Here is a 26,349-nt window from a genome sequence, read left to right as displayed (position 1 = left end):
ATGTGTAAAAGGGCAGAAGAGTTACAGTAGGGATGGGTGGCAGCTCTAGCATCTCAAGCTAAACTTTGTCTCTATATATGCAATAAGCCCAGCTGTTTGAAATCCTGCTGTGCCCTGATAGTTTCTAACTGTATAAGTATCAGAGACAGCTGTGGAACAAGGAAAAGAGGTGAGCAAAAAGGGAGAAACTACTCCAGACTTATTTGGAACATTTCCTTTTAGTCAAACAGTAGGCTGTGAAATAGGAGACAGTGAATAGCAGAAGATATATACTGGAAAAAAAAAAAAAATGCAAAGTGTATGAAGAATATAAAAGAAAGGAAGCAAAATGCAAAGCTATAGGCGAGGTAGAAAAAGGCAATGGCCTTTTTTTTTTTTTTTTTTTTTACAGTAGAAAGTGTAAAATAAAAATAGTATTAAAAAGGCTGTGATTGGAGTATTGAAACTGTACCTGCATTAACCTTATGAAATGAAGGGACGAAGTGATGAGCGTTCATCTAAAAGTTAGACTCAATTTGCATCCACTATGGAAAAACTGATTTCTCAGCAATATCAGTGTGTGGAGCTGCTAACAGCACATTTCTGATTTGTATTGTGTTGTGTGACTACAATATCAGTGCCATCAAATCATGCCAGAAGAACTGTTATTTTGAACATTGAAAGCTTCTCAGGTTCAAAATAAATGCAATCAACTGCTTCCCCTTTTTAAATGCAACTTCAAAAAACAAAGCATTTATTGTTTACATTAGTGGGAAACAGAATATATTTGTATAATTACAAAACATCAAATATAATCCAGATTCTATGACTAAATGTTTTTTTCCTATAACTTAATGCAGAGAATGACATCTAACAGGTTTCCTGTCAGTTTGATTTTGACTTTAGAGAATCCATGCTGTTCCAGTAAGCCTCGATATTCAGAGCCACTTCTTTCCTTTCCCTCTGTCTGCACAAGCATGTTCAAAGACTGAAGCAAAGCTGTGCTCCTGTTCTTCTTCTCATCATCCAATACCATTTCAGCCAGCAAAATCCCACAGCCTAATTCAAAAACAAATGCATACAGCAGTACTAACCCACTATCAACCAGACAATTTCTGCTAAATTGTACCAAGGGGACAAACAGTGGATGGCAAGCATTACAGAAGCCACAAAGCAGCCAGGTTTTTTGTTTGTTTGTTTTTATATGATATTTCTGGTGGGAGCGATCAAGGGTTGAGGGCAGAACTCTAATAATTTGTTCACACACATCCTCTTCTTCCATCTTCAGACCCGTGAATGGGACAGGGAAGACATGAATGAGGGCTCTGCTGACAAAACATGCACTATTTTACTCACTGTCTCTGACACTGGCATTTTATGTGGTAGTAGTTTCTCTTTGCACAGTAGAGGTAAGGACCACCAACTCGGATCAAAATGGCTGCAGCGATCTTACTATTAAGTGCTGCACAAGATTAGTGTTTTGTTCTGACCCTGAAGACAACCCCTTTGTCATTCCAACCAGTACATCTCAGACACTTAGCAAACAATGAAGAACACAATTAAACATAACCACACCTCCACGCAGGTAGTGAGCATCACAATACAAGGACATAAAACTATCAGAAGGCATCCAAAGGAGGGCTACAAAGACAGTAAGGGATGTGGAGGGCAAGGCATCAGAGGAGCAGCTGAAGCCCCTCGTTGTGCTCAGCACAGAGCAGAGGAGCTGAGGGGAGGCCTGATGGCGGCTGCAGCTCCTCATAGGGAGCTGAGGGGCAGCGCTGAGCTCTGCTCTGTGTGACAGCGACAGGGCCCGAGGGAACGGCATGGAGCTGTCAGGGGAGGGCAGCTGGGGGTCAGGGAAAGGGGCTGCACCACAGGGCTGTGGGCACGGCCCCAGTGCTGGAGCTCAGGGAGTGTCTGGACACCACTCTCAAACACAGGGATTGAATGTTGGGTGGTCCTGTGCATAGCCAGAAGTTGGACTTGAAGAGCTTCATAGCTCACTTCCAACTCAGAATATTCAGTGATTCTACGACAAGACTGCAGCTTCTTAGAGAAAAGATTAAGACTTGAGGATAATATTGCTAGCTGAGACCTCTACGTTACTATCAGGTGTCATAAAAGTCCTTCTGAAAGCTTATTAATAAATACCCTGCTTCATCACCATATCATTATTAACCTCAGTAAATGCAGCCTCAAGCCATGTATCCTGTGATGAACAAGTGCTACACAAAGAAAAAGGATTTGCCAGGTATGTCTGAGGTGAACCTGAACCTACATTCTCTCTCACCCATATCATCTTCCTAATTTCCGAATGCTTTAATACAGATGTATTTCAGCTAGCTATCAAACATATCCATTACAACTTTTGTAAAAAGCAAACAAAACAAGCCAAAAAAAGAAAAAAAGGCAGTTTTCTTTCACAGACAGCGTCAGGATAATCTGAAAAAACATACCTGGAAAGCACAACCAATCTGGGAACAACACCTTCAAACATTAGACACAGTAAACTAAATTACCACATGGGAAACATACCTCTAAATTGATGGAAATTTACTAACATAATTGAAATTTCTTCACGAGGAATAGAAACAGTGTTGACTTCCAGCCATTTCAAGAAATATGTTTTGATGAAGGAAATTTGGCATGATTTTCTAGATAGAAAGTGATGGTTCAGAATAGGTTCTTCTAAATTAGAACATCATTAATCCGTATTATAAGTGTTTAGCAAACACATAACTTCCAGCCAAAAGATGCAGAAAAATTGCCAGTCCCCCAATTTTGTTAAATTATTTTTTAAACACATGAAATAATTTCACTATCCTGTAGACAGCTAACACATTCAGAATTTAACTGAGCGCTTACACAAAGGGGCTCAGCCACTCAATACCTCTTCCAAAGATTTTATGCTGGGTGGCTCAGTTACAACACTGTCCCATTTATTTTCCAGCCACAAATACTGGTTAACAGCTGTAAAGTGGTCAATATTTTAATATAACAGTGACTGAACTATGACAGTCAATCAAGTTTTTTCTGTTTTCCTTTTACAAACTTACACCTTCTATCCTCCTCAAGGATTCTTGCTCACCTCACTGTTCAGTGAGCAAATTCTGAATTTCTCCTCATTCATCTATTATTCTTTAAATCCCCATGATGCTCCACTTAAAAAAAATTACTGTGTACCAGATTTCATCTGAACTATTTGTTAACACAGAATGTGGATAAGACAGCACCCTCAAGAAGGCATAGCTGAATGTCACTTCCCAAAGAGAAGCAAAAAAACCTATAAGGTTTATTGGCAGAAAATCACTTGCATTCTAAAACTCATCCCTACATTCTTTGTGTCTTCATTCTTATGCCCGAATTCCCCTGTTAACCCCACTGCTCAGGAAATCTTTTCAGTGGAATGAAGGAATGCCTGGAATCAGGCAGGATTCTCCTAAAACCACCAGACTGAAGCACATTTCTATCAAAGCTGCAAGCCACATACTGTGGCACCTGGGCCATTCTGGTTGCTTCCACTGGACTTGCCCAAGTTTATTACAGTTTCACAGGCACCTCCTCCTAAATACTTTTAGAACTGCTACTCCTGAATTCTCTCTCTGTCTAGATTCATGATTTTGGTCAATCTCTCCACAATCTCACAACTTCAGTCAAATTTGAGTGTTTGAATAATGCAAGCCACTTGGGAATGTAAAAATGCAGCTTGCTCTTTGAGAGGAAGAAAAACGCAGTTTCTAAAACAGAGCAGCCTATTCTGTTTGGGATCATCCAGGAGCATAGACTGGGGACACCCACTGTTCAGTGAAGCAGATTCCTGTAGAGCTTGTATTAGCCTCCTTTGTAAGGCAGACAAGGGTAGCTAGCAAAATGATCCTGAACCCTCTAGCCACATCGCACTGCAGTAATTTATTACAAGTTGTTTTTGATTTTGTTTTGTTTTTAAATAAATGGTTATTTCACATTCGTATCTTAAAACTGATTTCACAAAAAAGAAACATAGAGCTGTGTTAGTATATTACCACAGTCACCACACACAAGGAACTAAGTCTCATTCTGTATAAAATGCACTTAAATAACAGAGTGTACACTGAGATGATGTGGTAGCCACATGTACTAGTCAAGTTTTATAGCCATTAAGTACACAGTGCTTAGAGGTACAAATTTAAGTCTGACAGTAATAAATGTGCCAGCTTTAAGAGTGCTGTGCTCTGACTCAAACATCTTCTAACAGCCTGATGTATAGCATAAACTTGATGAATAACTGAAAAAAAAATGCATTGCTGGAATAAGTCTTTTAAAATATAAACCCTTTAAGCATAATGGCAAACTTTGTATCAATACAGAAAATACTCCAAACATCTATACAGATGAAATCAGCAAAATTTAATGTATAAAAAGCATCTGCTAAGATTTACATACCCCTGTCTGGAAGAAATCTGGCATTCCCCTAGTTTTCTACAGCAGAAATACTCTGTACTATATGTCTCTTAGATGAGCTGAATGAATCACTGTAGTACATTTGCTTTACTCAAGAGTTCAAAGAGCAAAGTAACTTCTGATTAAATAACAAGACTGAGTCTAGCAGGCAGATACAACTCCTGACCTTGCTCAAACTATTTGCTGAGGTTGGCTCATCAGGATTATTGCTTCAGAAATGTGACAGGCAAGAAAGTAATAACTGATAGAAGAGAAAGCTAGTTTGAAAGTACAACTTTAATCTCTAGGAATGCTTCTACTACAAAGGACATTTGAAATAGAAATAGTAAATATGACTATAGTATCAGAAAGAAAACAATTAAAAGTTGTGACATTAGAGACAAAGTACTTGAGAGGGTGGAGAACGTATTTCTTTAATTAAAAGCTGGAACAAAGAAATTTTTACTCATAGACCTTTGAAAAGCTGTATAAAACCAAAAATTCATCTCAAATGAGGCAAAGTATAAATAGCCATTTAACAATACTAAAAAAAATATTCAAAAAAGAACAAATTGACAGGAACCAATAGAAACAACTCAAGCGGAGTCTGTGTGAGTATATACTGTGCCTGGAAATTAGAAGCTACTGAAGTTCCTATGACATTACAACTACTACAGGAACTCAATTAGAACTTGGTTGCCTTTCTTTGGAGCAAATTTAAAAAGCATAAAATGGCATCCTTGAAGTGCTTCCCAGTAAAGTCCCATAGAAAAGCAAAGACAACGACTACAATCCCAAAGACTACAGCTTGTACAGGATTGAGTTCAACCTTTTATTCAACGCTTACAACATCCATGTTTCATATAAAGGGTCAAAATGGTCCTAAACTGAAAATGTTGGGTGATTATAGGTACATTGCACACATTAAAACAATTTAGCATCTCATGCTATTTCTGTGCATGCCGAGATGACTGACTCTTCTTGAAGCACAAAACAGTATCTAGTAAGTTGCCTGTGATCTTAATTTGTGTATTTGTGAATCCATATTTCTCCAGCAGCTGCTTATATTCTGAGCCACTTCTCTGTTTGCCTTCAGTCATACTCAGAGACTGCAGTACAACTCTAGGAGGGTGTGTCTTCTGCTCATCAAGCACAGTTTCTGCCACTAGCAAGGCACTTCCTGCATTTCCAGAACAACCAGAAGCACTTCAGTAGTATTTCTAGCTTCACATTTTTAGTGTTTTGTTCAGAGACATTTACATATAGGTCCCCCATCAAAACAGTGTTTTAATGGGCTTCAGGGGTAATCAGTAACTAAAGTTTACTTTCAATCATCTCTTCCTGGAAAAAACTATTAGTTGTTAGGGGAAAGGTGGAGCTTTGAGTACTGTTTCTACTTCAGTGAAGTTTAGACCACTTCCTGAACATGATTTTTAAACTGTCTTGTTACCACTTGAACCAAGCAACTCTTTCCTGTCATATCCCTGTCTTCAAATAAGGAAAGACAGCCATCCAGTTTTCTTTTGTAGTTTATAAACAAGCTGCCCAGAGAGGTTCTAGAGCCTCTCTCTCTAAAGATATTCAAAACCCATCTGGACACCTCTGTGTGACCTACATGTAGGGAACCTTCTTTAGCAATGGGACTAGACTCGATATCCAGATGTCCCTTCCTACCCATACGATTCTGTGCAACAAGATCAAGCCTAGATCTTGTTTTGAATGCTCTCCTATGAAACAAACTTCATAGCTACTGTTAATCCTCTTGGATTAAGGAATCAGTTGAGTAAAGCAGGAAGGCTTTTCCCTCGCTTTTTGTTTAAAGGGCTTCCCCTTTGATCTTTTATACTATCAAAACATAGTTGAAAACGCAACACTACATATTTTTCAAGCAATCCCATCATATAGTAGTTCTGAACTCCACTACTCTAGACACTAGTGACATGCAACAACTGCCTGTCCTTGATTAACTTGCAGCATCTTTAATTCGCTTGCTTGTATGTACAGGTAGAAGAGCATGCTTCAGTAATTTGATGATAGTCTTTTCAAAAAAGGTTGAATGTAGTAGAGATAAAGGAGATGAAGTTCCTTGTAAAATCTGCAACTACAGTAAGGATTTATTTCAAGTCATTCTATGAGTAGATTTGGATTTTTTTTTTGAGGCATTACTATAATGCAAGCATAAGCATATAAGCAAAGGCTGCTATGATTGGACAAGAATATGCATTTTGTAAGATGAACTTATGATTATGACTGTGCATTAATATGCACCTGTAATCATAAGAGATTAAAAACCTACCTGGTCTGCAAACAGTTGATATTTTGTTTAACAGTACATGAATCTTTTCATCAGGCCAGTCATGAAGAACACGTGAAAGTATGTAAAGATCTGCTTCTGGAAGGTCATCAGTGAAAAAGTCACCTGTTGAAAGGCAGAGTTAGTATTTTTCATTTTAGTTAGTATAGTTCTACAGCAGGAAATAAAAATATTAAGACGAAACTAGAAGTTTCAGCAGAGGTAAAGTAAGAAGCCTGAAGAGGAGTACTGATACACTATTCTTCCCTTAGCTAGAAATCAGTGTAAGAGCAGAGCAGATCAAAAGTAAGAATTCTGTTATATGTAGAAATGGAGAGAAAGCCTAAAGCAAGAAGAGATTGAAGTCTTTTGTAATAACCATATTGATCTTACCTAGATAAGAAAAGCCTAAGACACAGACATACAAGAAGCCTCTACTTCCATTCACACTTCATTTACTGCCACTCTTCAACTACTGTTTGGTTCTGTTCCTACAGGCTTGAGAAGTACAGTGCCTCTGTTTAGCATGGGTGAGCCAATGCTGCATTGTACCAGGTCAGATTTGGGGTTGGAGCAAGGCAGCACACCATTTTCTGCAGCAAAAGAGACCGCCCTCTGCTGGAGGATAATAGATACAAAATAAATGGCAATGTTACGCTTACCTGATACAAATGTCACTGGAGCTGTGCACCGTTCTGACGGTTGGAAGCAAGAGCTGTTTGCAATGACTTCTGGAAGGTCAAACACTGTGACCTTCATATTTGGATATATTTGTATTAATTCATGAGCCAGAGCTCCAGTACAACCTGTTGGAAGTTTAGAGAAACTAAAAATCTTCTCTCCCACCAAGTGCATAAATTTTTAAGGATAAGTCTGTATGTAACATTAAGAGGAGATAAACATCAAGTCAGAAGTAGAGGCAGCCAATAGTTAATATGTCAGTACTAATATCCACAGTTAATTTGATCAAGAGCACCTTCCAATGGATAGAACAATGCCTCAAAGTTTGGCCAGTATAGTTATTATTCCCTACTCTATCATAGATTTGTTAGTATGGCCTTTGATAGCACTACTTCAGGTTTTTTTTTTTTTGGTTTTTTTTTGCTGTCTTATTCTTGCTTGGGATTTTTTTGTTTGTTTGTTTCTGGAACATTAATGGACTTGTTTGTGTTCTTTATCCACAAATTATTTACTATACATAGAGCACCAAGAGCAGAAATTTGACAGATAGTCTCCAGGACAGTGAAGAATATGGATGAGCTCTTGAAGTCTCTGCACAAGTGAGAAAGGTAGCCATCAGTATTTTATTAATTACTCTGAAATGCTATACAATACCTCAGACCTTAAGTGATGCTTTCTTCTTGCACAAGACACTCTCCCTAAATATTTTATTTTTGCCACACTAAGCACATGGTAAAATAAAAAACAAAAGCAAACAAAAAAACACTGAGTTTCTTCACATCCATCACTGGCCTTCAACATTTTGGTGGTCATCTGAGATATTAATTGGTAAAAACACCATAACCACAGGAGTACTCAGCCCATTCTAAGAGAGTCCAAAATGTTTTTTGTAGCAGTGGTTTCAAGGCTGACATACCAGCACTGGAAGATTCTACCAGCAAAGCCACAAACTTCGTTTTCTGTGTTGAGCTGTGCATCACTACATAACTCACATATTCACTTCAAATTGTTCAAGTACCATGAAGTCACTCAACTACCATTTAAATAACTTTGCTTTTAGTTAACTGCATTAAGTCCTTTCATTCTGACATTACAATACCAAAAAATTAACAGTAGCCAATTTTACCCAACTGAAAACATACACATTTTCCCACGTAAGTGGTAAAATATCAATCTGAAAGCAAGCTTTTTCCCTTAAATTTGCACACAGGCTCAACTACAGACCATACCTCCTAAATCACAAGCAGTCTTAAACTCTGAAAGATCAAATGCTGTAGCCACGTCTCTTGCTGTAAGGTGGGCAATGCTGTGCATGGCAGCCATAAAACGCTGCTTCACTTCCTGGCTCTGATAATAGTCCTAAAAATGAAAAAGAAATTTAGAAAAAAAAACCAAGTAATGTAAACAGATTTTATTACTGTAACTAAAGTTACATTCAATCAAGGCAGTTGGTGCACTAATATATTAATGAGAATTCTGAAATTAAAAATAGATCAAACTATCCTTGCCTGGTTGCTCATCCAAGCTCTTTGCTGGTTACAATTGCTTTAGTGTAGTGATGAACACATTTTTGCACCCTTTAACTGTCATCTAGACATCTTTTGTAGTATGTCTCAAAGAACACACACTTAGCTTGGTCTTGGTTAGCCTAAGGGTTATTAAATTGTATCTGTCTACATGATTGCTACTGAGGTAGCATAGCAGGAAGAAGAGGTAATCTGGAGTGTTTTTAATGCAATTCTATGCCTTAGATATACAATAAGGAATTTGCTCCACAGCAGTATGTCTTTAAAGCAGACAAACAGACTCCATTTTCATCTATGATCCTTCCTCTTGATATACTCAAACTGATTTCATGCAATTCTGGCATTTATTTTAATTGTTTTCCTATGCCATGAGAATACTGGGCTATAATTTTAAAACAGCAATGTTAAAGATCATACTGCTTGTCTTAGATTAGTTAAGAAATTATGAAGAACTAGAACCTTGTGCCTCAGGCTTCTAAGTGATGCATAAAGCACATCTCACTTCCATACTAACCTCACTGGTTATACACTGCTTTAAAGCTACCATTAAGTAGAATATCTACAGGCTATGGTATATATAGTACCACAAAGTGCCTATCCTGCTTGGACACGTACTGTACTGTAGAAAGTGCAGGTCTGAACTAGTAGTGACTACTGCCCAGCATCATCTAGTAAAACTCATGTCAGTAATTCGGATTAACACAAAGTAGTTCACCTACACTAAAGTAGGTTAAATCTGTGTGAATTACTTCTACAGCAGTTATTTTAAAGAATCCAAGCTCCCTTTAAGGCAGTCTCTAAAGGATTCCTAAAGGAGCTTCTGTCCATCAGTAATTTAGACACAATGTTAGGCTAAAAGGACTTCGTAGAATCTTTAAAGGCTGTTACTTCATTCATTAACTACACAGGAAGAGTATAGACATTTTTCTTTAGAAAACTGGCTTCCTCAACACTCAGAAGTTAAATACAAATCAAGAACCTCAAGATGTAGCCTGAAGTACTGCATTTAAAGACGAAATCCTTATATAAATCTCCTCCACGCTCTTCTTAAATAGGCACAAATTTTTATGCCTCCAGTCTGCTTTACAAGGTTTAGAACTACTGAGTTAGGAATCACCTTAAGCGATACCCCAGCTTGAAGAGACTCACCTGGGCTAGTATTAGGAAAGGAATGCTGCAGAGATGGAAACAGATTAAGGCAAGGATTATAATTATTGATAGCAACATTTGCCAGCTTGAAGTATACATAAAACTACAAACTTAGATAGAACAAAGGCTGCACCAAAAGTAACACCCCTTATTTTATTTGGTTGGCCTATAACATCAGAGGTGGATGATAGTAGTATGGTAGCAGAGGTTGAACTTTTCTGCCAATATTCTGTTAACAGTTGTTGCCACATGACAGATGTCAGCAGATGGGCAGTCTGACAAAATGGCATCTTGACACCCATGGCAACATGGACACTTGCTGAATGTTTATGGAGACCAAACTGTGGATTTGAGCATAGTGAGGCAGTGGGTGGTGCATTTCAGCAGTGGTAAAATTAATGTGAAAGACAAGCAGCATTCTAGATGGCCACACAGACTTATGAGTGCAGCATACAGGCTTATGTTCATCACCAGCAAAAGTTTATAGCTAAAGGTGGTGACTGTTTAAAAACAGTGTTTTTTAGCTGAGAATTTGCTCTATCAAACAGTGTTATTGTGCCCTTTGTATCTGTTGTGGTTTCCACAGAAATAAATAGGAGGCATTACTTTCAGAGTGACCTGTGTAGACTGGATCATTCATCCCCTATATTAACAGAATGATACTTCAAAAACAACTTCAAATGTACAGGCACAACAGGTTGCACTGGATGCACATCAGTAACAAGCCAAATTGAGTGGAATTGAAGAAATACATATTTAATGTATGCCTGGCATAATAGAAAGGCCACACAGTAGTTAATTAAACACACTGAGAGGTCGTTCTAGGGCATGTTAACTGGATGGGCAGAACTTCCATTTGAGTTTTATCAGCACTGAAGTTTTCTAGACTATTCTGTGATTGCTCCACAGTTTCTAGAGCCTTAAGACTACACTGTTAAAATTGAAGGGAACAGAAATCTACGACTACCAAGTTATACTGCGTTTCTAGCATTTGAGATTTGTGAACATTCTTCAACAGCTCGGTTTCTACTTCCCTCTAGATAAGTTCTGGGCTAACGAGTCTTGAAAAAAGAAAAAAAAAAAATTACATTACATTAAATAAATCCTCCGTTTTCTTTCCAAAGGCTCGATGGTTCTGCCTGCTTCCCTCTTTAACAGCAGACTCCAGGTGTGTAAAGAGAGGCCAAAGATGGTCATTAGAGTGGATGATGTAGCCATGAAGCGAGTATTCACCATCAGATGCCAGATAAGTATTTGCTGAATCTGTATTACTATAACCTTAAGGGAAGAGCACAATTGTAACCAGTTTTGTTCCACCACTTTATAGACATCAGCTAACATTTGAAGGCATATTACCTTGTAATGCGTTTAAGAGCCACCAAATCCTGATTTGGGCATCACAAGGTGTTTTACTGTAAAAAGATTTCTATGAAATACTTCTAAAGGCCTCCTTATTCTTCGAGAATGAAAATCACTTTAGGACGTTCTTTTTAAAATGAATGTAGGTGCTGAAGGATGCAAAGAACATTTTCATTGTTTATTTATAATCCAGAGAATTTTAACTATGCATCTGATATTCAAGGAAGACCATTAGAAGTTTGTCATTCTTGACTGCATTTTTTCTGTTTTAAATGATGCCTCTTCTTCCCTTAAATTCAAGCATTCTCCAGTACATTCCACTTCAGTGCTTTCTCCTTCACATTGTCCTTTAACAGTGTTGAAAGCATCCTTTATTTCTTTTTCTTGGCATTTAAGCTTCTTAAGTATTACAAAGTAAATGATACATATGAAAATTTATATAGTGCGGATTGGAAAATTTAATCCTATTGCTGACTGCCACCTACATACACTTCCAAGTACTGTGCAAGTTAGGTGTACTAGCATTTAAGCTGGTGCTTAAATTCCAGAGCCCTCTTCGTAATATCTGCAATTCTCCACTCAAGTTTGTGACTATGCACAGCTGCAGAGGAGAATGGGCTTGGTCCATATTTAGATGGTATATCTGAGCTTTTATGCTGCTCCCTGGGACCTGCCCATGAAAGTTACTAGAATTTGGAGATGATTGCTTTTGCTCTCTGAACACAACATCAATCTAAGGTTTCCTCAAAGGAGACCTAGTGCGTTCATTAAATAATTCCTGCTCCCAAACAGAACAATTCCAGCTATTAATGATGAATACAAAAAAAAAAAAACCAACAATCTCCCCACCTCAAATCCAAGTTACTGACAATATGGGAGGGATGAGAAAAAGTCACCTTGTGGTGTTTTCTCCAGCAACCCAAGAGCAGCACAGGCATCAAGGAGTCTTTCAGTTCCATGCACAGAAGTTCCAACCTCATCTGCAATATCTGCAGCCTTTAGAGGACTTTTCTTTTTCAGACAATCAAACACCTTCAGCTTAGAGGCTACAAACAGAGCCTACATGTAGGGAAAAAAAAAAAAAAAAAAGACCACAAAACTTGCATTTGAAAGACTGCAGTCAAGAAACAAAGGACCTACACTTTTGCCACAGACATTCCAAAAGTATTAGTCTACATAATTACTGTTATTTAAGTGCAACATAATAACAACTCCTAAGAATTGTTATAACAGGTTTTTTTCCCCCTCTAAGTGTTCCAATAGCTTTGCTAAGTAACATTAATTGGGACAGAGGTGTATGAGAGAGAAGGGAGCTCAAAATATACTGGCATGCAGCCTACAGAGTTTGTATTAAGAGCACCTCTTTATTCAGATATTTAGCATATACCTAGCAATATGCATGTTCCATTAAGCCAAATATATTTAAACATGTGAACCAATGCCTAAGAGATCAATTTAAAACGTAAAATGCAAGGAACTGTAAAGTTCCACTAAGGCAATGTAGCAGCTTCAGTTCTAGGAAGATTGGTCTTCATGAAGTAAAAACTACGGCCAAAAAAAGGAATAAGACTTCAAAGTACAACTCTACCACATGCACACTTTAGTAAGACACACATGGAACACAAAGAAAATAAAACACTGCAGTTTCAGTGCTCAGAAGCATGTTAAAATTCCTAAAACAATGGTATTCATGTAGAGCACAGTGGAAGAACACACAGCAATCAGAGACACTTCACTGCAACTGCAACCAACTGTGATATACTTGAAAAAAAAAAAAAATAAATAAAAATCAGTCAGCCAAGAAGAAAGGGTACACATTCTATTTAATAAAAAAAACTTAGAGAAAGGTATGTTAGTGTGTAAACGTTTTATTATCTTCATCCTTTCTATCATTTCCTCTATTGTTCTAATAAGAACATACAGTTGGGATTTATTAGAATCCAAGCTTCCACAGTATCGATCCAAGTGCACCTATACTACAACCATTTGACTTTCAAGATCTGCCCAACTTTTGAACTAATAAATGTGACCTGGAAGTTACAGAAATGAAGAGATTCAAAAAAATTAAGAATATAAATCATTCTACAATTCTGTAATGCCAAGCTCACAAACAATGCAAACAAATATCCTAACAGCAAGTAAAGATCAGAATACACAATTTCAGAACATGTTGGAGAACTGGATTAGCATTAGGGTCAAACCTGATCTCCTGTTCTGCAACAGCAGCTGTTCATAGTAAAGTAGGTGGCAATGCCTCCTTCCTCTGCAGGAGATTTCAGCCTGCTTTATGAAGCAACAACACTCAAGAAACAAAATGAAACAGATCTTGGAAGCTTTTATGAAGCTAAATGCTTTTGTGCTCTTATCCATATTCTTGAAGTGCAAAGAGAGGTGGTAAAACTTGTCAATCCACAGAAGTAATCCACAATGAGTCATGCATTATACAAATATCTTCAGGCCTCAGGAAAAGAAATCCCCAATAGCTCAACACGAAACTTCAGCATTCCGTGCTGATTTTACACTGATTATTAGAAAATGAAAGCTCCTGCTTCTATTTACAGTGGCCATCAACTTTCATTGCACAGAACTGAATTTGCCATCAGATCAGAACAATCAGCAAACATGATGTGCCATTACAGAATGCTGGTAATTTTCCACATCTTGCACTTGAAGGTGTGCTAAGCATTATCTCATCCATTCAAGTACTTCAAACTTGCTCTCTGTGGATACATCTTACTTGACAAGCCTACCCTCAGCCTTTGCTATACTGTTGAAACAACCTACTGCTACTGTCCAGCTATATAAGAACATCTGATTTTATTAATTATCATAACTTAACTGCATTGCCCAGAACTACAATAAGAGTAGCCACCAATTCACAGGCTTAACTGTGACCTTCTGCTGTTTGAACCACTGTTCACTGTCTTGTGTATCCTCCTCTGCTATTTTTAATTGCATTTAGGTTTGTCATTTCACTGTCACTTGAGCAGTTTTTTCATCTCTTCCTGAAACATCACCAACTCAATACCAGTAATCTATTCAGAATGACTAGTGTTCAATTTCTCCTTCACCTTCTTCACTACAGTGGAGCTCTGAGTAGAAAACTTGGTAGCACTTAAAACACCCAGTTATTCATTTCCCATTACACTTGGCTGCTCCACACATGCCCCTCACAGCATGTGACCTTCAGTTTGTAGCCCGTGTTACATAGATGCATCTCCAGCTGATAATCTCCAGGCAATATACGATAAATAATTGGAACATTGAAAGGGTATAAAAAAAACGACTTCCTTAACAGGAAATAAAATTTAAGATCTCCCCCAGAATTCTAAAACTAAGCATTACAAGTTCAAAAGGGAAAAAAAAACCAAAAAAAAAAAACTATGACAAGCATGCACATATTTGAAATAGGCTTGGTAATTAAACCACATAAAAAGCCTTCATAGTAGTGTTGATAAAAGATTATTTTCCTATTTGATTGCACTCAGTACAAAAAACCTCAGTGATACATTTTATTTAAAAGCCTTTTGAAGTTTCCCAACAACATTCTACTTTCACTATGGAATGCATTTTTGTGTGATACATTTCTGAAATTACTGTTATTTTGGAGCATTCTAATTACAACACGCACCAGAGACAGAATCATTGATGTAGCTAATGAAAGATAAATCAATCTTCCATAAGTTGCATTTAATTAGACAACATGACAAAAGGAACATATGGGAAGAAAGCAGATAGGTACTGTTTCCAGACATCCTAGAAGCACAGTTTAACCATTTATACCCAAGACCCCACATGCAAGGGCAAAAGGAAAAAATAAAACAGTCTTGTGGACTTCTTCACTTTCAAATTAAAAGGAAGATTTTTTTTAACTATCTCTGCTGTTAAAGTTTCATAGAGTAGATAGAATTAATACGAAAAAAATACATCTGTATTGTGTCAGAAGTTTCAGCTATCTTAGATTCTCTGCACAGTGGTTCTTTTGTACTATTATTCCATCTCAAGCATTTCAAATTACCTCCAACAAAGCAATTGTGTCAGTCAAAGTAATTAGTTTTACTTTTCTCCCCTCCTTACCTTTGAAGCTCTAAAACCATCCATCAGGTCTAGAATTTTAGATGGAACTTTTGCTGCACTGTCTGATACTCCATTCTGATTTTCCAAAGGTACCCCAGAACCAGTTTTGACACCAGAGCTGATTTCAGAGTTACAAATAACTCCTGAGGGACTGTCCAACTTGCTAGCACGTTTATGTTCCTTGAAACTTGAGGATTCACTTTCTCCATCACTTAGGCTCTCAAAAGTGTCCACAGAAGGGATAGAGTCATGCTTTGTATGCTGTATGGTATGTTTAAGGGGTGGATAGTACAACTCTGCTAGCTTTTTGCAGAAGTGATTCAGAGGAAATCCCACCACATTCAAGAAGTCTCCATGGACATACTCCACTAACATTCCACCAAGGGCCTGGATTCCATATCCACCAGCCTTGTCCCTGGGGGAGAGAAAATGAAAGCTGAGACCTATCAATTAAGGTTGAAAATGTGTTTGACAGTAAAGGTTGCACAAAACATGTAATCACTAGTACTGCAGAGACTGGGATAAAGACTAGTCTACTCAAGTTGGAGATGGATTCTAGTTAAGCACAAAGCTGCAGTTTATAAGTCATAACTAAGTATAAGGATTAAGCCTAAGATCATTAAGTTTCTGCCAGTCCAAGTGACACAGTCACCTACGTGGAAGTATATCACCTGACTGCATCCAAACTGCACTGCCATAGGTCACCCAGCTTCCTCCATGGCCTGTCTGGCAAGGATAGTAACAGCAAGCATTCCTGAGACCAACACTGCCACTCACCCAGTCACATTTTGACCCCTACCCCTATTCCACTAGGGGCTGAAGGGTCTTTAGGCATACATCAGCTTGAAAAGGAGCTCAAACTTAAGGGGAGGTCTCAAACAACCATAGCATGTGTCTTGCAGCTCTCAGTCAGAATAATATCTAAAAGGAAGATCGGGGAAAAGAAGTTGCTCTTTTTCAAAGTCCTATTCAATTACAAAATCCAGTGCTATCTCACTCAGTCCTACCTAATTTCTACGCAGGTTTTTGGAAATGTAAGTAGAGCTGTATGCAACAAGGTGCTCTAACATCATGGCACTAGTACACACATGTATTTCACAGCAAGTAACCTTGGGAATTTAATCTGCCTTTAAGTTAATTATGTAAATTCCATTGCGTAATGTTATGTATGCAGTCAGATAAAGTGCAGTAAACCAACATTTTCACTGCTCATGCCTACAGAACAAGGTAGGTAGAGGTACACTGACTAACATCTGAACCTGAAAGCCTAAGTAAGCAACCTTTGTAACCAAAGGTCAGTCAGTCTCAGATCTATTAACTCCAGACTGTACAGAATTACAAACTGCTTTCAAAAGAACACGGCTACAAGACAGCTGACAGTTTAGTGCAGATTTGATGAAAGCAAGTTCTAAATTTTTGGAACATACAGAATAAAATACTGGCTCAAAGAGTCTAACAGAAACCAAATCAACTCATTAGAGGATCACAACCTAGTTAGAATTAATGTAGACCAGCCTTATTTCTACAGAAGTAATAGGAAGATATCTTCCAGTCAGAAAATAAAAATCCTTGGTTGAAGAAAGGAGAGGGGGGGAAAAAAAAAAAAAAAAAAAAAAATTCAAAGTGAACAGCCATGTTTCTGCAGCCATCAGAAAGATGTTGGGCACACAGTCCACTCTGAGACAGTGCTCTTCCCTCCTTCCTTGTCCATATTTTAACTCAGCTATATAGTTTTAGAATTAGTCTGTGTCCCCAGTGACCAAACTTTAAAATACTACATGCTGCTTATTTTCTTGATAAGAAGGATGCACAACAGCAGAAAAATTAGTCAATTTCTTAGTTTCTCATGCAATTATTTAATTCTAAGAAATTACACAAGACAAAGTCTTCATTAAAAAAAAAAAAACAACAATTACTTGAATTGTAATAGTTTAAAAATATCTGTGTAGGTGGCAATGGTGGAACAACAGAAAACAAATACCAAAAGACTTCTTACTTATTACAAAATTTCTAGGGCAAAATATTTTATGCTGCATGCTAGTAATATAACCCAAGATCTATTCTGAAGTACTGTTAGATAGCCTTAGAGTCTTACTTACATGGGCTCTCCACTATGAATGTACTCCCATAAGAGCTCTTCTGAAAGGTCTGAAAATTTTACTTTAGTCTCTTCATAGAAATCAGTGATTTCTGTTTCTAGCTGATTATCTACAGAGAGGAAATCTCATTAGAAACAGAAATTGTAACATCAAAATGACAGTTTAGAGAGCAACAGTTTATTTACACCTCCTATGAATATGAATTTTGCTTAGAAAAAGTTATATAAATCATGAAGTAGCTAATAAAAGTTTTGAGGGACAGTGATCTCTTTTGTTATTCCCCCTTGCACATACTCATCACATCAGTAAAAGCTGAAAGCTGGGAGAGCTTCTACCACTGTGTTCCCCTCCATAAGCTAACAGCTTGCTCTCCCTGTGTACAATATACTCGTTAGCAAAACTAATTGCTAGTATATACATCCAGCAACAAATACAAAGGTTGCAAACATCCTTCTAACTTAGGAGTGTCGACAAACAACCCGTAACACAACATGGTTAAAATTATAGATATTATATATATGCCTGAGCGTGCAGCTGCATCTGTACTGCAGACATCCAGCAGTGCCATCTTTCATCTCTCTCAATAAATAAGAGATATTTCAGCCTTCTTTTTCTAAAAGTAATTACAAGACAAAGGTGCTGTGAAGTGTGCTATGAAGCACTGCATATCTGGGTGTGGGCTCCAACAGTATAATGCATGGGTACACTGAACCTAGTAAGATTACAGAGCAAGGCTGCACCAAAATATATTCAAAAGAAAGCAGCCTTCTAAGAATGAGCATGCACTAGCACATTGACTCTTTCCTACAAGACTAACGAACACATCTCCTCCTACTGCTGTGCACATTAGTCTGTATTCTGGCAGCAGTTGAAATTCGCCAGGAGGTGAAAGGAAGATCCGCAGTACACTAATTGCGAGTGGTGTTAGCATTGAAAGAACATCACGATTCAGGTGAAATTAAAGAAAAATGTTAGTAACCAGTCCTCCTGTGCTACGTGTTGATGAAAATTCTGTCTGGAACTTAAATGCAAAACTTAGCAACACATAATTATCAACTAAAACAAAAATGAATTCTTAAAAAAAAAACAACAAACCTGAACACCTCTTCTACTGAATCACTTGATGAATACGCTGACTTCAGATGTTTATATTCATCTGAATATACCATGGCTTCAACTTCTAAACTCCAGATGAGACAAGCTGTCATCAGCATCGCTACTGACAGTATATGCAACTTGATTTTTCTCTTAAACAAGACAAGGCACTATCCTTCCTAGATTGCTCACAGGCCACTTGAAAACATTTTCTTTTTCAGCTGTTACTGTTTCTACTGTACAAACATCAATAAGATTATTGGATCACTGACCTTATTTCTGCTACAAGACTTTAGAACAACCACTCCAATAAAAACAAAGCTATAATGAATTTACCTACATAAAACCATATTCATTGAAATTTCAGAGAAAGGATTTTGATACAAGTTCCTCTAATGAAGTACTGACATTAACTATCAGAGGAAATCCTTTAAACACTCAAATTTTGACATTAGAGTGCTCAAAAAACAATAATTCACTGAAAAAGTTATGTGATAAATACAGATATATGGCCCCCTACAGTTGCTGTGTCTGAATTTCAGTTACAGTATTTCCTCCAGTTTACACTGATCTTTTAGTTTGTCCCATAGATCTCAGAACATTTTTATAGGCTTGTATTTTGTCATAGAGGACAATGACAACTGAATGCAGTAAGATGGGTAGCTTTTGTGACGAGTTTTTAGTTTAAACATTAGGTAATTCTCACACTGAGTTAGACACCAATTCAGACTATATAAGAGAAAGTCAAAAGTCTTTATGCAAATAATTGCTCATAAAAACACTGAGTGAAAAGAAAAACTAAACTGAGGTACCTTTACTGCTGCAGTGTATAATAACCACTCCTGTGAAAACGCTGTGCTCCTTCCCACTCAACCTGTCAGGGAAAATCATGTATTAAGCAACAGTTATAAAACCTGTCACAAGCAAAAGCATTCTTCATGATTATATTGCCACACCCCGAAACAGATCATATAAAAACACCAACATGATGTAAGTGCCATAAGCAAATACATTCTTAGTTCAATATAGGTGAAAAGATATTAACAAAACCAAAAAAAAAAAATTAAGATTTATGGCAAGGCTCTAAAATCCCACTGACACCAACATCCACAATTTGAGAAAGCAATTAGCGGTGCCAGACTATTCACCATACAGAAGAAGCAACTATTTCAAATGCATAAGAAAAAGCCAGTCAACATTTACACTAGCATTACAGGTACCTTCACTGTAAAACCACCAATAAGCAGTTAGGTCACTGAGCAGGCCTCTAGCACTGAAAGCCTGAAGTGGTAGCCACTCTTCTAGTGGCTCCAGAGTGCCACACTGTGGCTGAATAATTGTAAAGGCATCAAGTTTGTGGAATACAGAAGCAATTAAACTATCCCAAGTATCATGAAAGTTAGATTTTTGAAGAGATTAGCCAGGCTACCATGTGATGTGACCAGAAGCATCTCACCCTTAACACTGCACACTGAAGTCAGTGTGATTAATTGCAGAATGAAACCTCGAATGAAAAATTTTTAATCTGATACTTCAGATATGAGGACATATCTTGCCCAAACGTTTTCCAATTCATTCAGAACACAATTAACATCAGTATGTAATGGGACTTTTTTTTTAATAAGAAAAACTTGGTATTATTTTAAGCAAAAACAGTAGTAAGAAGTCTCTGGGCAGACTTTTCCAAGAATCTCCTACTAGCAACATATGCCACTGTTATGCAGTAAAGAACCAAAACAAAAAGCCCTACTACTATTAAATTAGCAACATGCCCCAAAGGATTAAAAATTCAGTTTAACTCACCAGTGCAAAAAAGTAATCTAAAACAGACTTAAAGAAACCCAACAGACTCAAGGTTAGACCTTCATCTAAACTGCAGACCCAGGCAAACTCCTTGTATTTTGTCTAGCAGACTCCTCAGTTGCATTATAAACTGCTGAATCAAGTACTGCACCCTCTTTTTCCCTTCCCATACAACACAAGACTGTCTGACTAGCAGACTCATCACATCTCATCCTTCAAAAATAATGTTATTAGTTTTATTTATGTTATTCAGTTAGTGCTTCTTTAAAAACAATGAAGAAAAAAAACCATTAAATTTGAAAAGAAAAATATCCTTCAGGAGAAAAAAAAAAAAAAAGCAGAAGCTTAAAAGCCTGACAACCTATCATTCAGCCAGTCAATTTCACTACTGACTGTATTAGATCTTACTTACTGAGAAGCAAATTAGACAAATGCTTATCCAATAGTAAACTTAAACTGAAGACATTGTTCATTTCTCTTGAAAGGAAACACAGTAGTAGGAGTTCAAAGTAGGTGTCAATGAGCATACATCACTCTCTCATACATGCAATTATCTTCTTTAAAATTCAAGCCTCAAACTACTTCTGTTCTTTGCCCCATCATAATTCTCTCCCTGTCTTCCCCTCCAGTATTAACTGAAGCATACAGAAAGTCCTGCAATAATTCACTCCAGAAACTAAAAAGAAAACAAAATGGTTTGTTAAGTCCCCCATCACCCTGCAGTGAAAGAGCAAGAACAAGCAGCTTTGACTAAAAGAAAAACACACCCAATTTTCAGAGACAAAAATGGGCTTATGGTATTTAAAATATCAGAAAAAAAAAAAACAGCCAGAGATTTCTCAATATACATTTATACAGCTCCCATTAAAAAAAACTCAAATGTACACATTTTGAATTTTATGTAGAATTACAAACCTTGATAACATCCTATACGCATCTTGCTTATCAACTGGTTTCTCCAAGATCTGCTCATCCACAGTCTGAAACAGAAAGATGGAGATACTGTGCTGTGTTCTTAGTTGTCTGAAACTGAGGATTCAAAATAATGACTTAAAATAAGTTTTCAGCCACATCTTCAAAATGAGACTACTGAGCAGAGCAAGAAACAGATACTATTGTCTCTGGAAGAATAGTACTGAGGCTTTGAGCACTCAAGACAGCAAAAATTGACTTGTTAGGAAGAAATGACTTTGTAATACATGTACAAAACATCAAAACACATCTCACCTCAGGTGCAACTGGTTAGTGAAAAATCATTTTCCAACTCCAACTTTAAGCCTAAATACGCTTGTGTTTTCTACACACGTCATGGTTTAAAACATTGCTAAAGCTTGGAAGACCTCTTACCACAATAGTGTCTGCTCCTATAACAATATCAGGCGTTCTCAGGTGTTTCTGAAAAGGCATAAAGAAAGAATGTATGTTTCAAAAAAAAAGTAGAAAGGATAAAATACTTCAAAAAAAAAAAAAAAAGGCAAGAAAATATTAGTTCACCAGGTAGACTTACAGGCAGGGCTTTACAGGGAACTGAAAAACATGACTCTCTCTCTCTTTTTGCACTGTTTACAAAATAGTAATCATCTGTAACACCGCAACAGTGAATAAAACAGTAGAGTTGAGCAGACTAATCTCAGGTTACAACTTCACCCAAATACATTACTGATGAACAAATACATCCAGGAGAAGACTGCCTGCACTCCCAGAGGCTAATTTGATCTTGAAAGGACATTTAGATTTCCTTTACAGCAAGCACCCTACGCAGTGGGGACAGGTATGTAGACCTGAAGCCCTCTAGAACCAGCTTTTATAGTCAAGATCTCTGAATGATTTCTCTTTAGCTACAATTCTTTTTCCTCAGGGGAACACATACTTCTCAGTTTCTTGAACTGTGCTGTATAGGCATACAGAGAATCCTTACAGCCCTTAATTTCTCAGCTTCAAGCTGTACGTAACCTGTCCTTACAGATACTTGCATGTTAATGAGGTAAATAGCTACTATTTAACACAAGAGAGGAAATTTGCCTCCACTCTGACTCTTAAACAAAAAAGTTTATAGGGAGGAGATTGTTCTCCATAAAAAAACCTCCTTTTTCAAAACGCATTTAGCAATCTGAATGAACACTATCACCAGCATACTGCTTTGAAATGAATTATAGAATGGCCTGGGCTGAAAAGGACCACAATGATCATCTCATTCCAACCCCCCTGCTATGTGCAGGGTTGCCAACCACCAGACCATGCTGCCCAGAGCCACATCCAGCCTGGCCATGAATGCTTCCAGGGATGGGGCATCCACAGCCTCCTTGGGCAACCTGTTCAGTGCATCACCACCCTCTGAGAGATAAACCTCCTCCTAATGTATGACCTAAAGCTCCTCTGTCTCAACTTAAAACCATTCCCCCTTGTCATATCACTACACAACCTGGTAAACAGCTGTTCCCCCTCCTGTTTATATGCTCCCTTCAAGTATTGGAAAGCCACAATGAGGTCTCCCTGGAGCCTTCTCCTTTCCAAGCTAAACAAGCCCAGTTCCCTTATTTCTTCATAGGAGAGGTGCTCCAGCCCTCTGATCATCTTTGTGGCCTTCCTTTGGACCCAATCCAAGAGCTCCATGTCCTTCCTGTACTGGGAGCCCCAGGAAAGGCCAGCGTAGGGCAGTTTGCAAACATGGGTTTGATACACACTCTTCTAATTTCACATCATTCTCTGAAAAAAAGTTGATAGAAACCTGGATAACAATTTACACTGAAGATCATGCAATATTTGCTTTAAATAATGGTAACATCTGGCAACACTGTTGGTTTACAGTGTTTTCTGACATCAGTATAGGCTGAACGAGTACACTCCTCTTGCAGAGTTGTAATAAAACATTATTACAATATACTTCACAGGAACTCATCAGCCAGACTCCTGAAAAGATTCTGGTAAAGAACAGCTTGATGTGCTCAAACACAGCAGTTGCAGACAAGGGCAGAAATCCAATCAACACTGCATATTTGGTAACAGATTTTATAATATTTAAGAATAACAGACATGAAACTGTTAGATTCTCACTCTTTTTAGAGCATGTCAGCCTTCTTCTGCAGTGTTCTACAGAATCACAGCAGATTGTCTCCTTTTTCTGCTTTCCAAGCATCTTCATTCCTATGAATTCTGAGTTCTCTTGTCACAACTGTTCAATTGAATTATTTTTTTTTTTAGCTACATCAAAGCCATGGGATTCACAGTCAACAAATTCCTGGAGTGAGCAACTGTCTGGATAAGAGCTGGTCACAAACCTGACGCTGTAAGGAACTACCAATTATTCATCCCAAGACAGAACAGGTGCACTGCTGACAAAAGATGCAAAACATATCCACCTGACAAAACCTTTATTTGAAGGTATTAGGCCTTCTTGTGCTTAGGTGAGTAAATTTCAGTATGCTATCTATCACAAGTGACAAAACATCCATTTTCCTTTTAATGGGGAAGATGCACTCACAGACTACCTAAGAAGTACATGCAAATTAAGTTACTGTAACACAAAACTTGAAGACAAAAAATCTCATTGCTGAAATAGGCAACTTAGAATCACAGAATCATTTGAGTAGGAAGGGATCCTCAAAGGTCATCCATCCAACTCTTCCGCAATAAACAGGAAAACCTACATTACTTCAGGCTGCTCAGAGCCTGGTCCAGCCTGACTTTGAACCTCTCCATAGATGAGGCATCTACCACCTCTCTGGGCAACCTGTTCCAGTGCTTTACCACCTTTATCTCAGTTCTTACTGAGATCCAGACTAAATCTCCCCTCTTTTAGTTTGAAACTATTTCCCTTTGTCCTATCCCAACAGACCCTACTAAAGAGTCTGTCCTTTCTTATTACCCCCCCCCCCCCTTTACCACACGCATTCCACACTTACCACATGCATTCTGTTTGCTACTTCAAGAGCTTTCTGTTTTGCTGTTTCAATGGCATATTCATAAGGGGCTGCAAAAGATGACTTTTCAAGTGTCTCTTTAAACCAGGATGGAACTACCTCAAAGCGTAGGCCCTGTAACACAGAAAGAAAAGCAATACGGAAAGCATAATCACATTAAAAGTTGCTCCAAGACACATCAGGTAAGTGATGAATTCAGTTTCTGCTCTACCCACTTTAAAACATCCTACCTTTACACTTACAAGAGGGAAAAATTATGCTTCTAATATTATAGGGCTCTTTTCAGTATCAAATTTATGTACCCTGGGGCTAGTCTATTCCTATAAGTAGAGTTTTTACTGAATCCACTCACAGTAGTTGCACAGCAGTACTGCATGTTCTTACGTGAGCTTTACCACCCGTAGTTATACACTATTAAAAATGTAATAAGTAGAAAATAAGTAGAAGGTTTTATAAAAAACACTGTACTTACTTCCCATCTCCAGATGACACACGCAAATTTACTATGCCCAGCTGTCAGTGCATTGCTAACAACTTGGAACATGTGAACCTCTATGCTTCTCTTAATCTCCATATACTTTCTTTACATTTAAGTTCTGACTTTTACTATGAAGAACCCTACGTAATTACATTACACATTTCGTAACCATGGAATCATAAATGTTGGAAAAGACCTCCAATACCACCTAGTTCAACCATCAACCCCTCACCACCATGCCCACTAATCGTGTCCCTCAGTGACATATCCACACATTTCTTAGACACCTCTACAGATGGTGACTCAGCTACCTCCCTGAGCAGCCCATTCCAGCACCTCACCATTCTTTTGGAAAAGGAATGTTCGTAACACCCAACCTGAATCTCCACTGGTGCAGCTTGAGGCCATTCCATCTCACCCTATCACTAGTTACACAGGAGAAGAGATCGATCCCAACCTCACTAAAACGTCCCTTCAGGTAGATGGAGAGAGCAATAAGGTCTCCCCTGAGCCTCCTCTTCTCCAGGGAATCTCAGTTCCCTCAGCCACTCCCCATAAGACTTGTGCTCCAGACCATCACAGATACACTGCCCTTCTCTGGGCACACTCCAGGGTCCCAAATCCAGGATTTCTTGTTGCAAAGGGCCCCAAAACAAACACAATACTTGAGGTACAACCTCATTGGTAAGGTATAATATTCATATTACTGCCAGCCTACTGTCCCAGCTTGCACATGCCTCCAGAGACCAAATGCTCTGGAAGGGTTAAAGCTTCCTTTATACTTCAGAACTGCTTTGCAAGAAGAAGGGTAACTACTTTACCCCCCCCCCCCCCAACAGTAATAACTCATCTCACAAATTTAGGGCAACAGATTGACCCTTTTAATTACTCCAGGTAGCATCAAGGTCTTCTAAACTTTTCTTTAACTAACCAGAAGTAACAGTGCTGCCTTTTAGCAGAGTACTTTAATCTGTTCATCACCTGAGAGCACTTAAACACGCTGAACTAGAGAAGTGCTAAGATGGAATAGAATCGAAACCTAGAAGGTCACGTTAACTCACGCACGCACGTGTAACGAGCTGAGAGCTCTGAGAGTAGAAGCACGCCGAGCAGGCCGACGCAGCCGCAGCGCACCTCCCGGGGCCGCACACATAAGCAGGCGGCCGCCCACAGCGCTCGCCCCAGGGACAGAAGACATACAGCAACCGCAGGAGCGCCGGCCTCCGCCCGCCCCGCGCTACCGACAGCCGGGCCGGGCCTCCTCCCGCGCCGAGGGGAGGGAAGGAGAGCGGCTCGGCAGCACTCACCACATTAGTAAGGATCTCCTGACGGCGCGGCGAGGCGCTGGCCAGCACCACCCGCTTACTGACCAGCTTCCCCAGCACCGGGCTCAGCACCATGGCCGCGGAAACAACGACCCGACGTCCCGCTCCGCGCACCTCAGGAGCGGGCGGCGGGGCGGCCTTAT

General features: G+C 38.5%; 1 protein-coding gene across 3 annotated transcripts; it reads right to left on the bottom strand.

The window, feature by feature from the left end:
- Positions 1-709: 709 nt before the first annotated feature.
- On the bottom strand, positions 710-26,349 carry ASMTL (acetylserotonin O-methyltransferase like). 3 transcript variants are annotated; one of them, XM_048934454.1, is made up of 13 exons: positions 26,189-26,349; positions 24,386-24,517; positions 21,831-21,878; positions 21,399-21,463; positions 19,493-19,554; positions 17,586-17,694; positions 15,487-15,901; positions 12,306-12,468; positions 11,144-11,328; positions 8,605-8,734; positions 7,357-7,500; positions 6,698-6,820; positions 710-1,038 (listed from the first exon to the last, which is right to left on the bottom strand). In XM_048934454.1, exons 1-13 carry the CDS (start codon positions 26,279-26,281, stop codon positions 824-826), a joined length of 1,884 nt encoding a protein of 627 aa, XP_048790411.1. In that variant the 5' UTR covers positions 26,282-26,349; the 3' UTR covers positions 710-823. The 3 variants fall into 3 exon arrangements, with proteins under 3 accessions (XP_048790411.1, XP_048790412.1, XP_048790410.1); XM_048934455.1 differs by lacking the exon at positions 710-1,038 and adding an exon at positions 1,045-4,246 and having other exon boundaries at positions 26,189-26,347; XM_048934453.1 differs by lacking the exon at positions 710-1,038 and adding an exon at positions 5,220-5,581 and having other exon boundaries at positions 26,189-26,346.

This window comes from Lagopus muta, chromosome 1, assembly GCF_023343835.1.
Source record: "Lagopus muta isolate bLagMut1 chromosome 1, bLagMut1 primary, whole genome shotgun sequence".
Classification (NCBI taxonomy): domain Eukaryota; kingdom Metazoa; phylum Chordata; class Aves; order Galliformes; family Phasianidae; genus Lagopus; species Lagopus muta.
This window is presented reverse-complemented; position numbering and strand designations above follow the sequence as displayed.

Excerpts from the sequence above, each read along its gene's own strand:
- ASMTL (XM_048934453.1), bottom strand. The coding sequence starts at position 26,281 with ATGGTGCTGAGCCCGGTGCTGGGGAAGCTGGTCAGTAAGCGGGTGGTG. Across the intron at positions 19,555-21,398 it reads GCGTATAGGATGTTATCAAG|GTTGAGTGGGAAGGAGCACA; the intron begins GTTTGTAATTCT and ends TTTCCCTGACAG. Across the intron at positions 7,501-8,604 it reads GACTGCTTGTGATTTAGGAG|GTTGTACTGGAGCTCTGGCT; the intron begins GTATGGTCTGTA and ends AACTTCCAACAG.